We start from the raw sequence: 12,571 nt of genomic DNA, 5'->3' as shown, positions 1-12,571 counted from the left end.
AGTCCTTGTTATACAGGAAACGATATGAATAATAAATAGTTTAAGGACTTTGATGTTAAGCTTATGTCTGTTGCTACTTACCAGGATACTATCAACTTCAAAGAACATTTTCAGTTATGGCCTCATAACCATGAGCTAGTCAAACTGCACAATGACAGACCACACCAAACAGTACCACTTGGTAGATTAACATATTTGTCCATGTGAACATGAACACTTTCAGGAGCCCAGCACACACACAGTTGTGGCAATTTACAGTATCGTTCAGTATGAGTTTCGCCTCGTCAGGTCAAATAATCATCCCTGCAAATTGGTCATCCTTGTGAAGCATGTCTTCAAACCACTCATAGTAAGCCAGCCTTCAATCCAGGTCATCATTGTTCATAGCATGCAGCAATTTTGGCTTTCATGGGCACCCTCCTTCACAGATTTTTGACATGACACAGTAAAATGTTGGAATGCAGCAGTGCTGGGAGCTGGACTAGTTGATATTTTTTGTTGGCCAGATCTTTCATTATGCACATCCTGAATAGTACTGTCGGCTTTAAATTTATCATGTATATGATAAAATGTTGTACGTGTTGGTGACTGAGTTCTGTATACATTACTCCATTGGCATTGTACCTCCATCATGTTTTTGTACTTCCAGTACCACTTAAATATGGCCTTCCGTTGCTCAAATGACAATATTACTTCATTCATTGCTGCATTGTCATCTGCTGGAAAACGTATGCCAAGATCTATTGAGAAAACAATGGACTATGTTACCATACAAAATTGCAATGATATGTCATTTTGTTCCAAAGATATTAACTGCCAGAGAGTGTCTACCTTTTTCTGGACCCCTCTGTATTGTTAATCAGTTTTACAACTACTATTTGATTTACAGGTTATTACTTATTTTCAGTTACAACTGACTATTGTGACATTTCAAAGTATGTTGGCAAGAAGTATATGTAAGTTGCAGAAGTTTTGTATATATGTCAATATTTGTGGCTGAGGTCCAGTAATGACAATTGTGAAAATCTAAAGCAAACAAGTGGAGCTGTATAGACTTTCAGTTATGTCTAGTGGTAGGAATTTTTACTTCTGTTCCAAAGGTCCAGGGTCCTGGGTTTCATCCAAGCTAGTGCTTAGATTTTGAGCAAAAGCTATCAGCTTGTCATGGTTGAAGACATACTAAAAAGAGGGTGGAATAGTAGACAGGTTCTGTGCACCCTCTTGTACTTGGAGGGATGGGGGTGGGGGGGGGGGGGGGGGGGGAAGGGGGCGGGGACAGCCACCAGAATCAGCAAAGATCAGTCACAGGAAGATGCAGGATGTATTGGAAACCACTGGATTACACACATAATGTATATCCATAGGAAATGTGACCTACAATTGAAAAAAGTGTCATGAGGATCTCTCCATTGGCAAAAAATCCCAGACAAGTCCCCCCCTCTCCTCTTTTCAGATCCCTGGGAGAGAACTGTAAAGGGTAAGGTGACAATGATAAAAAAAATTGGAAATCGATGAAAGGGTAACATTCAGTGAATTGTTGTGTAGAGTGGCAAATGTCTGAATGGAGTCGAGAAGCTACAATATCTGAAAGGACAATGAAAAGGCTGAAATGTAAATGTTGTAGGAGTCAGTGACATAAAATAGAAAGGAGATAGGAATGTCTTGTCAGATGAATGTAGGTTAAAATCAGCAGTGTCTGTAAGGGTCATAATGGAAATAGGATTTGTTATTCATAAGAAGATAGGACAAAGAATGGGTGGCTACAAACAGTTCAGCCATGGGATTATTTTCATCAGAATTTTAACCAAATCATTGCCAACTACAGTTAAAATTGACATGCGATTTCACAACCAGAAGGTGACAAGATAGGGAGAGAGATTGGAAATTCTGAACCTAAATATGATTTAATTGTAAGGACTGGTATAGAAGATGGAATTGCATGATAATATATCAAAGAAAATAATCAATTTTTGAAAATATAAACTAATTGGATAGATAAAAAAATTGACTTACAAGTGGCTGCAGGAAAACACACACAGAAAGATATTAAAGTTTGCAAGCTTTCAGAGCCAGTGGCTTCTTGTGGCAGAAGGATTGAGGGGAAGGAAGATGGATGAAGGAAAAGGGTTGATGAGATCTATGAAAAGGGGTAGAGTTTGGAAAAGCTTTCCAGAACCCCAGGTCCGGGGAGATTTATCAGGAAGGTTGAAGAGGAAAGACTGATTGTTGGAGACTGCACCGGACAAGATTTGAAAATGTGAGAGCTTAAAGGTGGAAGATAGGGTACTATGCAAAGACACTATGCCAAAACATTGTGCATGAGTTCATAAGAGCAGAAAGCTAGAGATTGGAGAGAGGTGGTAAAAATAGACAGGTCAGAAAATAGAAAATATAGGAAACTGAAAGAGAGTGAAGGAAGGAGTAATTACTGTGAAGAAATGTTGAGACCAAAGAAATTAACGTAAATTAAGGCGAGGCGGGTGTTGAGAAGCAACAACCTGTTGTAGTGCCAGTTCCAACCTGTATAGGTCTGAGAAATGTGTCTGGGGGAAGAATCCTAATGGCACATGTGGTGAAACAGGCACCGAGGTCACAGTTGTCATATTGTAGAGCATGCTGTGTATGCATATTGTATGTTGCGTAAGCCAGTACATCTTAACTGATAACTTGGTGGTAGTCATGCCAATGCAAAAGGCCAAACAGTATTTTCATAGCAACTGGTATATGACATATGTCATTTCACAGATGGTTCTCCCTTTGCTAGTACATGTTTTGTTGGTTACAGGGTTGGTATAAATGATGATAGGAGGGTGCATGCAGGGACAGTCACATGGGTAGGAGCTCCAGGGTAGGGAAATGTGTGCAGAAGGAATGTGTGCAGAAGGAACATTGATTCAGACAAGGGTATTTCACAGATTGTGAGGGTGATAAAAAGGTATTCTACATGTGACAGGCAATATTTCAGGCAGAATGGACTTCATCAGAGCATGATTTTAGAAAGTAATAGCCTTGTTGAAGAAGCTGATTAGTACATTGAAGACCAGGCTAATACTGAGTAATGAGTGGTATACTCCTAAGTTGCTTTTTGGATTGGCCAGCTGTACCAAGATTGGACATGATGGCCCAGGAAACCTGCTTTTGAACTAGGCTGCTGGGGTTATTACATCCAGTGGAAACTGAGGTGAGAATGGTGGTGTAGTGCTGTAAAGAGTCTGCATCTGAACAAATACATTTGCCTTGAATGCCAAGGCTGTATGGAAGGGAATGTTGGACATGGAAAGGATGGTAGCTGTCAGAATGTAAGTTATGTTGTTCGTTAGTAGGTTTAATATGAACGGAAGTGTGTAGGTGACCTTCAGTGAGGATGACATAAACATCAAGGAAAGTGACATGGGATTTGGAACAGGACCATGTTAAATTTAATTGGGAAATTTATTTAGAGATTCCAAGAATTTTGAAAGGGCTGCCTCACCATGAGTCCAATGGAAAGATATCAGTAATGTATGTAAACCAAACCAGAGGCTGAAGGCTTATGGATCCCAGTGAAGCTCCATATAAACAACCTATGAAAAGGTTGGCATACGAATGAGCCATCCCGATTCCTCTTCATGTGCCCCTGATCTGTTTGTATGTATGCCCCTCAAAGATAAAGTAGTTGTTGGTAAGTATAAAGTTGATTAAGGAGAGCGGAAAGGGTATCATAGGTATGGAATCAGGTGGGTGCTGACTGAGGAAATGTCCAGCAGCAGACTGACCATGTACATGGGCAATGTTTGGTATAGAGGGAGGTGGCATCAATGGTGACGAGCAAGGTGTACTGTGAAAGTGGGACACGCACAGGTTTCAGATGATCTAGGAAATAGTTGGTGTCTTTGACATGGGAAGGAAGACTTTGTACTAGATCAGGGGCACAGCCCAGGGAACCAGGATGGCTCCTTCCTGTGCCAGATTTTTTTGGATCACTTGTAGAGGGCTTTCTTGGGATACACAAGCCTTCAGCCCCTGGTTTGGTTTCGGTGCACTGGTGCTCTTTGCCATATAAAGTCATGGTGAGACTGACCTTTTAAAATTCTAGGAATCTCGAAACACATGTCCCCATATAAATTTCACATGACCTCGTTCCAAATCCCATACCACTTTACTTGACATTGATTTCATTCTCACTGAAGGTTAGCAACACACTTCTGCTAACAGTAAACATACTAACAAACAACAGTATTTTACGTTTTGACAGTTGCCACCTTTCGATATCAAACATTACCTCCCATATAGCCATGGCAATCAAGACAAATATATTCTTCAGATGCAGTTTCTTTACAGCAACACACCACCATTCTAACCTCAGTTTGCACTGGATGTAATTACCCTACCAGTCTAGTTTAAAAGCTGATTTCTTGGGGCATCACTTCCAATCCTGGTACTGATGATTGATCCAAAAAGTAACTTATGAGTACGTCACTCAGTATTAGCCCGGTCTTGAATGTATTAATGAGCTACTTCAACAAGGCTATTACTTCCTGAAATGAAGTCCATTCTGTCTGGCACATTGCCCACCACAACTAGAATAGCTTTTCATCACCCTTCCAATCCTCACAACATCATTTTCAGCCTGTATGCTCCTTCTGCACCCATCTCCCTGCCCTGTATCTGCTACCTGTGCTACCATTCATGCAACACACCTCCTATCACTACCTATACAAACCTTGTAACTGGCAAAACTCATACTATCAAAGGGACAGCCATCTGTGAAACGACACATGTCGTATACCAGCTGCTATGTAAACACTGTTTCGCCTTTTACATGACATGACTACCCACAAGTTATGAGACAGGATGAATGAAAATTGCATGATAATATTGTCTTGACTGTAGAAAAGAGAAAGGAGAAATCTCCCGAAGGTCTCTAATAAATTATGCTTGTAGCTAGTACTGCAATGTTCAAAAGTGACAAGAGGAGATGCAGAAAGATACCAGCTGTATTACTTCATGGTGGGAAAGAAATTAAAAATTTGCATAATGAAATTATGGTGTGCCCTGCTGCAGGTAGAGACTGTAGTCTATTTTGTAATATTGAAGACTATGCTGAAATTTAGAGAATCTTCAGGAAGAATCAGTGTACAAGGAAGTGCTGTATTGAAGTAATAAGGAGTGATTATGTGAGTTTTAATTTGCCTCAGGCCATAAATATGGTGATAATGAATACAATAGTAGCTAGTTCAGTTGAAGGGTAATGGGCTTACCTAAAAAAGGGCAAGTAAAACAGACAAATATAGGCATAAGGAGGGTAGCTCCAAAGAAATTGTAGATAACAGAAGAGGGAATTTAATTGATAGGAGAAGAAGGAACTAGAAAATTGTTCAGGCAAAGACAGGAATACAGCAATATAAGTCATGTAAAAGTAAAATCACTAGAAAGTGCATGGAAATTAAAGGAAAATAGCTACAAGAAAATGTTGACAAATCTAAAAGGAAATGGTCCTTTGAAGGACAGATTAACTATATAGAAAATTCAGAATAAATTTTCAATAATTAAATAGAAAAGGCATCAATGTTAAGAGCACAAAGGTAATTCCATTCTTAAACACAGAGGAGAGAGCACGTAGGTGGAGAGAGTTCATCTAGAGCATCTGCAAAGGAGAACAACTATCTGATGATGTGAGGGGAAACAAAATGGGTGTTAATTTGGGGGATGTAGGGACCCAGTAATAGACTCAGAGCTTGACAGGTCATTGGAATATTTGCAATCAAACAGTATTCCTTCAGAATTTATAGAAGCATCAGGGGAAGTGGCAAGCAAATAGTTATATAGGGTAGTATGTGGAATCTGTAAGGCCAGAGACATTCCCTCAGACTTTGGGAAGAATATCACTCACAGATAGCAATAACAGCTAAATGCGAGAAATATCACACTATAATCTTGATACCTCCTCATGCATCCAAGTTGCTGACCAAAACTTAGGATTTTCCAACATAGAAAATGCCTTTGGCAGTGCAAAATGTTCAAAATTTAGATTAGGCAAAGCAAGTAATATTCAATACATTGAAGTACCAAGAACAATTTTTAAAAATGGAGAACCAAGAGAGAAAGCTCATAAACTGGTATAATAAACTTTCTCCACAACTGTTCAAGTTGTGTACAGAAGAAGCAAGACAAAAAATGTTGCTGTTGATGTTTCTACTCTCTTTGAATCCAGAGAAGAAATAAAGAACATATTGGATGGAATGAGCATCTACAGAACACACAATATGGATGGAATGTAAAACAAAGAAAGATGAAACTATCAAAAAGCAGCAGAGATGACCTTAGTAACAAATCTAAAATCAAAAGTGGTCAGCTCATGGTATATAAATGAAGAAATTCTGCTACCTTGGATGTAAAATAACACATCATAGACAAAGCAAAGAGGATGGAAGAAGAAGACTAGCAGAGGCCAAAAGAAGTTTATGTATCAAAGTTAGGCTATAATTTAAGAAAGAAATGTGTGAGAATGTACAACTGGAGCATAGTGTTCTACGTAAATGAATTTTTGGCTGTGAGGAAATGGGAAAAGAAGGGGACCTAAGCATTCTAGATATGGTGTTACAGGAGGACACTAAATTTTTTTCTGAACTGATAAGACAAGAAATGAGGAATTCAGCACAGAATCAACAAGGAAAGCAATATTTACTAACTAGAAGAAGGGGCATGATGCTGAGACATGATAAGACATCAGGAGCTAAATTCCATTATAGTAGAGGGATCTGAAGACAGCAAAAATTTTAGGGCAAGACAGAAATTAGGAAATTGTGGTGGGCCTCATAAAATCAGTAAGATGATGTTTAGAAATAAAATATGTAGTCAACTTTTTTGCACTTAAAAGTAAAATGTTGTTGTTGTGGTCTTCAGTCGAGAGACTGCTTTGATGGAGCTCTCCGTGCTACTCTATCCTGTGCAAGCTTCTTCATCTCACAGTACCTACGGCAACCTACATCCTTCTGAATCTGTTTAGTGTATTCATCTCTTGGTCTCTCTGTATGATTTTTGACCTCCACGCTGCCCTTCAATACTAAATTGGTGATCCCTTGATACCTCAGAATATGCCCCACCAGCTGATCACTTCTTCTAGTCAAGTTGTGCCACAAATTTCTGTTCTCTCCAATTCTATTCAATACCTCCTCATTAGTTACGTGACCTACCCATCTAATCTTCAGCATTCTTCTGTAGCACCACATTTTGAAAGCTTCTATTCTCTTCTTGTTCAAACTATTTATCATCCATGTTTCACTTCCATACATGGCTACACTCCATACAAATACTTTCAGAAACGACTTCCTGACACTTAAATCTATTCTCGATGTTAACAAATCTCTCTCCTTCAGAATCAGTTTTCTTACCATTACCAGTCTACATTTTATATCCTCTCTACTTCGACCATCATCAGTTATTTTGCTCCCCAAATAGAAAAACTCATTTACTACTTTAAGTATGTCATTTCCTAATCTAATTCCCACAGCGTCACCTGGTTTAATTCGACTGCATTCCATTATCCTCATTTTGTTTTTGTTGATGTTCATCTTATATCCTCCTTTCTCGATATTGTCAATTCTGTTCAGCTGCTCTTCCAGGTCCTTTGCTGTCTGACAGAAATACGATGTCATCGGCGAACCTTAAAGTTTTTATTTCTTCTCCATGGATTTAATTCCTGCTCTGAATTTTTCTTTTGTTTTCTTTACTGCTTGCTCAATATACAGATTGAATAACATCGGGTAGAGGCTACAACCCTGTCTCACTCCCTTCCCAACCACTGCTTCCCTTTCATGCCCCTCGACTCTTGTAAGTGCCGTCTGGTTTCTGTACAAATTGTAAATAGCCTTTCGCTCCCTGTATTTTACCACTGCCACCTTTAGAATTTGAAAGAGAGTATTCCAATCAACTTTGTCAAAAGCTTTCTCTTCATCTACAAATGCTAGAAATGTAGGTTTGCCTTTCCTTAATCTATTTTCTAAAGTTATAGGGTCAGTATTGCCTCACGTGTTCCAACATTGCTACAGAATCCAAACTGATCTTCCCCAAGGTCAGCTTCTACCAGTTTTTCCATTCATCTGTAAAGAATTCAGGTTAGTATTTTGCAGCCATGGCTTATTAAACTAATAGCTGGGTAATTTTCACATCTCTCAATACCTGCTTTCTTTGGGATTGGAATTATTATATTCTTCTTGAGGTCTGAGGGTATTTCACCTGTCTCATACATCTTGCTTACCAGATGGTAGAGTTTTATCAGGTCTGGCTCTCCCAAGGGTATCAGTAGTTCTAATGGAATGTTGTCTACTCCCCGGGACTTGTTTCGGCTTAGGTCTTTCAGTGCTTTGTCAAACTCTTTACACAGTATCATATCTCCCATTTCATCTTCATCTACATTCTCTTCCATTTCCATAATATTGTCCTCAAGTACATCACCCTTGTACAGACTCTCTATATACTCCTTCCACCTTTCTGCTTTCTTTTCTTTGCTTAGAACTGGGTCTCTATCTGAGCTCCTGATATTCATACAAATGATTCTCTTTTCGCCAGAAGTCTCTTTAAATTTTTCTGTAGGCAGTATCTATCTTACCCCTAGTGATATGCCCCTCTACATCCTTACATTTGTCCTCTAGCCACCCCTGCTTAGCCATTTTGCACTTCCTGTCGATCTCATTTTTGAGACGTTTGTGTTCCTTTTTGCCTGCTTCATTTACTGCATTTTTGTGTGTTCTCCTTTCTTCAATTAAATTCAATATCTCTTCTGTTACCCAAGGATTTCTATTAGCCCTTGTCTTTTTACCTACTTGATCCTCTGCTACCTTCACTATTTCATCTCTCAAAGCCACCCATTCTTCTTCTACTGTATTTCTTTCCCCCATTCTTGTCAGTCGTTCCCTAAAGTCCTCCCTGAACCTCTCTGCAACTTCAGTTTATCCAGATCCAGATCTAGATCCCATCTTCTCAGATTCCCACCACCTTTTTGCAGTTTCTTCAGTTTTAATCTACAGTTCGTAACCAATAGATTGTGGTCAGAGTCCACATCTGCCCCTGGAAATGTCTTACAATTTAAAATCTGGTTCCTGAATCTCTGTCTTACCATTATATAATCTATCTGAGACCTTCCAGTATCTCCAGGTTTCTTCCATGTATACAGCCTTCTTTTATGATTCTTGAATCAAGTGTTAGCTATGATTAAGTTATGCTCTGTGTAAAATTCTACCAGGCGGCTTCCTCTTTTATTCCTTCCTCCCAGTCCATATTCACCTACTACATTTTCTTCTCTTCCTTTTCCTACTATCGAGTTCCAGTCACCCATGACTATTAAATTTTATCTCCCTCCACTATCTAAATAATTTCTTTTATCTCATCGTACATCTCATCAGTCTCTTCGTCATCTGCGGAGCTAGTTGGCATATAAACTGTGGTAGGCATGAGCTTTGTATCTATCTTGGCCACAATAAATCGTTCACTATGATGTTTGCAGTAGCTTACCCTCATTCCTATTTTCCTATTCATTATTAAACCTACTCCTTCATTACCCCTATTTGATTTTGTATTTATAACCCTGTATTCACCTGACCAGAAGTCTTCTTCCTCCTGCCACCGAACTTCACTAATTCCCACTAATTCTAACTTTAACCTATCCATTCCCCTTTTTAAATTTTCTAAGCTACCTACCCGATTAAGGGATCTGACATTCCACACTTTGATCCATAGAATGCCAGTTTCATTTCTCCTGACAACAACATCCTCCTGAGTAGTCCCTGCCCAGAGTTCCAAATGGAGGACTATTTAACCTCCGGAATATTTTACCCAAGAGGACGCCATCATCATTTAACCATACAGTAAAGCTGCATGCCATCAGCAAAAATTACGGCTGTAGTTTTCCTTTGCTTTCAGCCATTTGCAGTACCAGCACAGCAAGGCCGTTTTGATTAGTGTTACAAGACCAGATCAGTCAATCATCCAGACTGTTCCCCTGTAACTACTGAAAAGGCTGCTGCCCCTCTTCAGGAATCACACGTTTGTCTGGTCTCTCAACAGATACCCCTCTGTTGTGGCTGCACCTACAGTATGGCTATCTGTATCGCTGAGGCCTGCAAGGTTTCCCACCAATGGCAAGGCCCATGGTTCGTGGGAGGTGGGGGGGGGGGGGGGGTGGGGGGAAGTAAAATAGTGATCCTTTATTTAATTTTGAGTTCCAAAATGTTTAAAAATTGTCAAGGAACATCTAAAACTATTCTAATACATATTTTTGTCAAGAGGTTTAACATATTGCATTCATTAATTTACTTTTAATACTTAGTGAAATCCTTTTCTTAAGCACAGACCTGAGCCAAGTCATTTTTTTCATTATTAATAATTCTCTGAAGAACATCTCACTAAAAATGTAATATGGTGGTGTTATGGATGTCATTTGTATCTCTGTTAAGGTATATTGTGCTGCAGTGTTTATTGAAAACAGTTTTTGTAAATTTGTTTTGACCATTGAGTCTTACTAAGCATAGAAATGTTTGAACTTCATACAGTATTGATACTGAGACGATATAGGTGGCAGAAAATTTTTAAAATAGTCTTTTGTACTCTCACAGTATCAGAGTAAATAGTTTATAATTTGAACTGTTTCAGGTGTGACAAATGTAGTGCATCATTTGCCTGTTCAGCACGACTTACAGTCCATCAGAAGTCTGTTCATGGCCCTCGAACATATCAGTGCAGCACATGCAGTAAAGCTTTTCAGACCAAACACCACTTAGAACGCCATCAAGTCATCCATACAAAGAAGCGCCCATTCAAGTGTCCATATTGTTCTTATTCTTGTAATGCACAAGGTAATATGATTAAACATGTCAGGACTGTTCATGGCCGATTGGATTTCTCCTATCGCAGGTAAGTAATATTTGACATTGTACCGAACATTTCAGTTGAATTGAAAAAAAGTGCTACTTATTTACTAGCTGAATATTTTATGAAAAATTTGTATCATACCATTTCCCAGAACATACATTAGGACTTCTGTACTTAAAAGTTACTTTTTCCATGATGTAATAGATGTTATACTTTAATGACCTGCTTGGATAGCTGTGCATATTAAAGTGCCACTTCAGGAACGGGGAGGTGTGCTGCCTCCGTATCATATCTACGTGGCAGATTAACAACAAAGGTTGGTGTGCTGGCCAATCTAAATGTGGTTCTTCAGCAGTTTCCCATATACCACTAGGTATATAACAGGCTGGTACTCAACTCTCACTTCAGTCACATAATTTGCAAACATTTAGAAAGCTCTCACTTTCACATGAATAACAGTACACACAGACAATTGGGGTACACATCTTCTGTCCTGGGAAGTAATAGGGTGGCAACACGGAGGGCATCCAGCCACCCATCAAAATTCACCATGCCAAATCCGTTCATAACCAAGCTAACCTTTCATCGATGCGGGACAAATGCACGAAAAAGGAAGAAGAGGAGGTGCTACATTTTCATACATGCGCTGTTACAATGTATGTGGTGAATCTGCTACTGTCAGTTTCTTATTGAGATGTCTGCTTCATATACTTCCCAGTACTCCAAACACAAGTTTATTTGCTCAGTTGAGAGCTGTCAAAGACTATTAAAAAAATCTGTTGTTAGAAAACAGCCCTATAGTATGTTCCTAGATTAAAATGTTATGGATCTTGATTGTGCAACTTACTTTGTGTCATTCTCTGTGTAATGACTTGTTTAAACTATAACTCACTCATATTGTCTGTTCATAAAATATTATTGTCATCCACAGTGTGTTACATGCTGTGTTTGGAGAGAAGCCATCTCATTTTTTGCAGAAACACTCAAATTTCTGACTTTGAGATACTGAACTTTTTGTTTGTCATCAAACAAACAGGTCTTGTGCAATCAAAGCATTGGCATAATTTATTTGTAAAAGTTGAGGAGGAGCTCACAAAAGAACTTGTGTTCTACAGTTGTTTCTTCATTGCCTGACAACAGCTGGTGATAAGGAACGCTAGTTATATAGCTAGAATTTGACATCAGTTTAGGTCTCTCTTGCTTCTACAATCCTTTGCTGCAGAATTTTTTGAGGAAATACTCAAAAAATCATTAAAAATAAAATGTTAAGTTGCATTTTTTGCAATTATCTTTTGGGTTAAAGTTATCATTTTAATTGAATCAACCATGAGTTCTTGAAAAAACATTGCATTAACTATATGAAACACTTTTTTTCCATGTTTGGCAGAACATTATTGCATTTGTAAGAATATCAACACTGTAAGAAGAAGGATAGATTGCTACTCCCCATAAAGATGGCAGTTTGAGTTGTACATAGGCACAGCAAAAAGACTGTTACACATTTAGCTTTTGACCAAAGCTTTCTTATGAAAAGGAAACACACACATACATTCACACAAGCAGGAACACCTCATGCATACACAACAGCCTTCTCTGACAGCTCAAACCATAATGCAGCTGTTAAGTTGAATGAAAGCAGCAATCTGGATGAAGCAGGGAAGAGTAAGAGACAGCTGGATGCTGGTGGAGGGAGAGAAGAGTGCTACATGGCAGGGCTTGTAAG

At 38.9% G+C, this 12,571-nt stretch overlaps 1 protein-coding gene across 4 annotated transcripts in view; it reads left to right on the top strand.

The window, feature by feature from the left end:
* LOC126282111 (zinc finger protein 679-like) overlaps positions 1 to 12,571 on the top strand; it is a 165,426-nt gene that overhangs the window by 118,757 nt on the left and 34,098 nt on the right. For all 4 annotated transcript variants that reach the window (XM_049981575.1, XM_049981572.1, XM_049981573.1 and 1 more), the window contains one exon: positions 10,630 to 10,890. In XM_049981575.1, the coding sequence (XP_049837532.1) occupies positions 10,630 to 10,890 (261 nt within the window). The remainder of the gene's footprint in view (positions 1 to 10,629; positions 10,891 to 12,571) is intronic.

This window comes from Schistocerca gregaria, chromosome 7 (assembly GCF_023897955.1).
Source record: "Schistocerca gregaria isolate iqSchGreg1 chromosome 7, iqSchGreg1.2, whole genome shotgun sequence".
Classification (NCBI taxonomy): domain Eukaryota; kingdom Metazoa; phylum Arthropoda; class Insecta; order Orthoptera; family Acrididae; genus Schistocerca; species Schistocerca gregaria.
The sequence above is the reverse complement of the archived record's forward strand: the minus strand, read 5'-3'. Positions and strand labels throughout refer to the sequence as shown.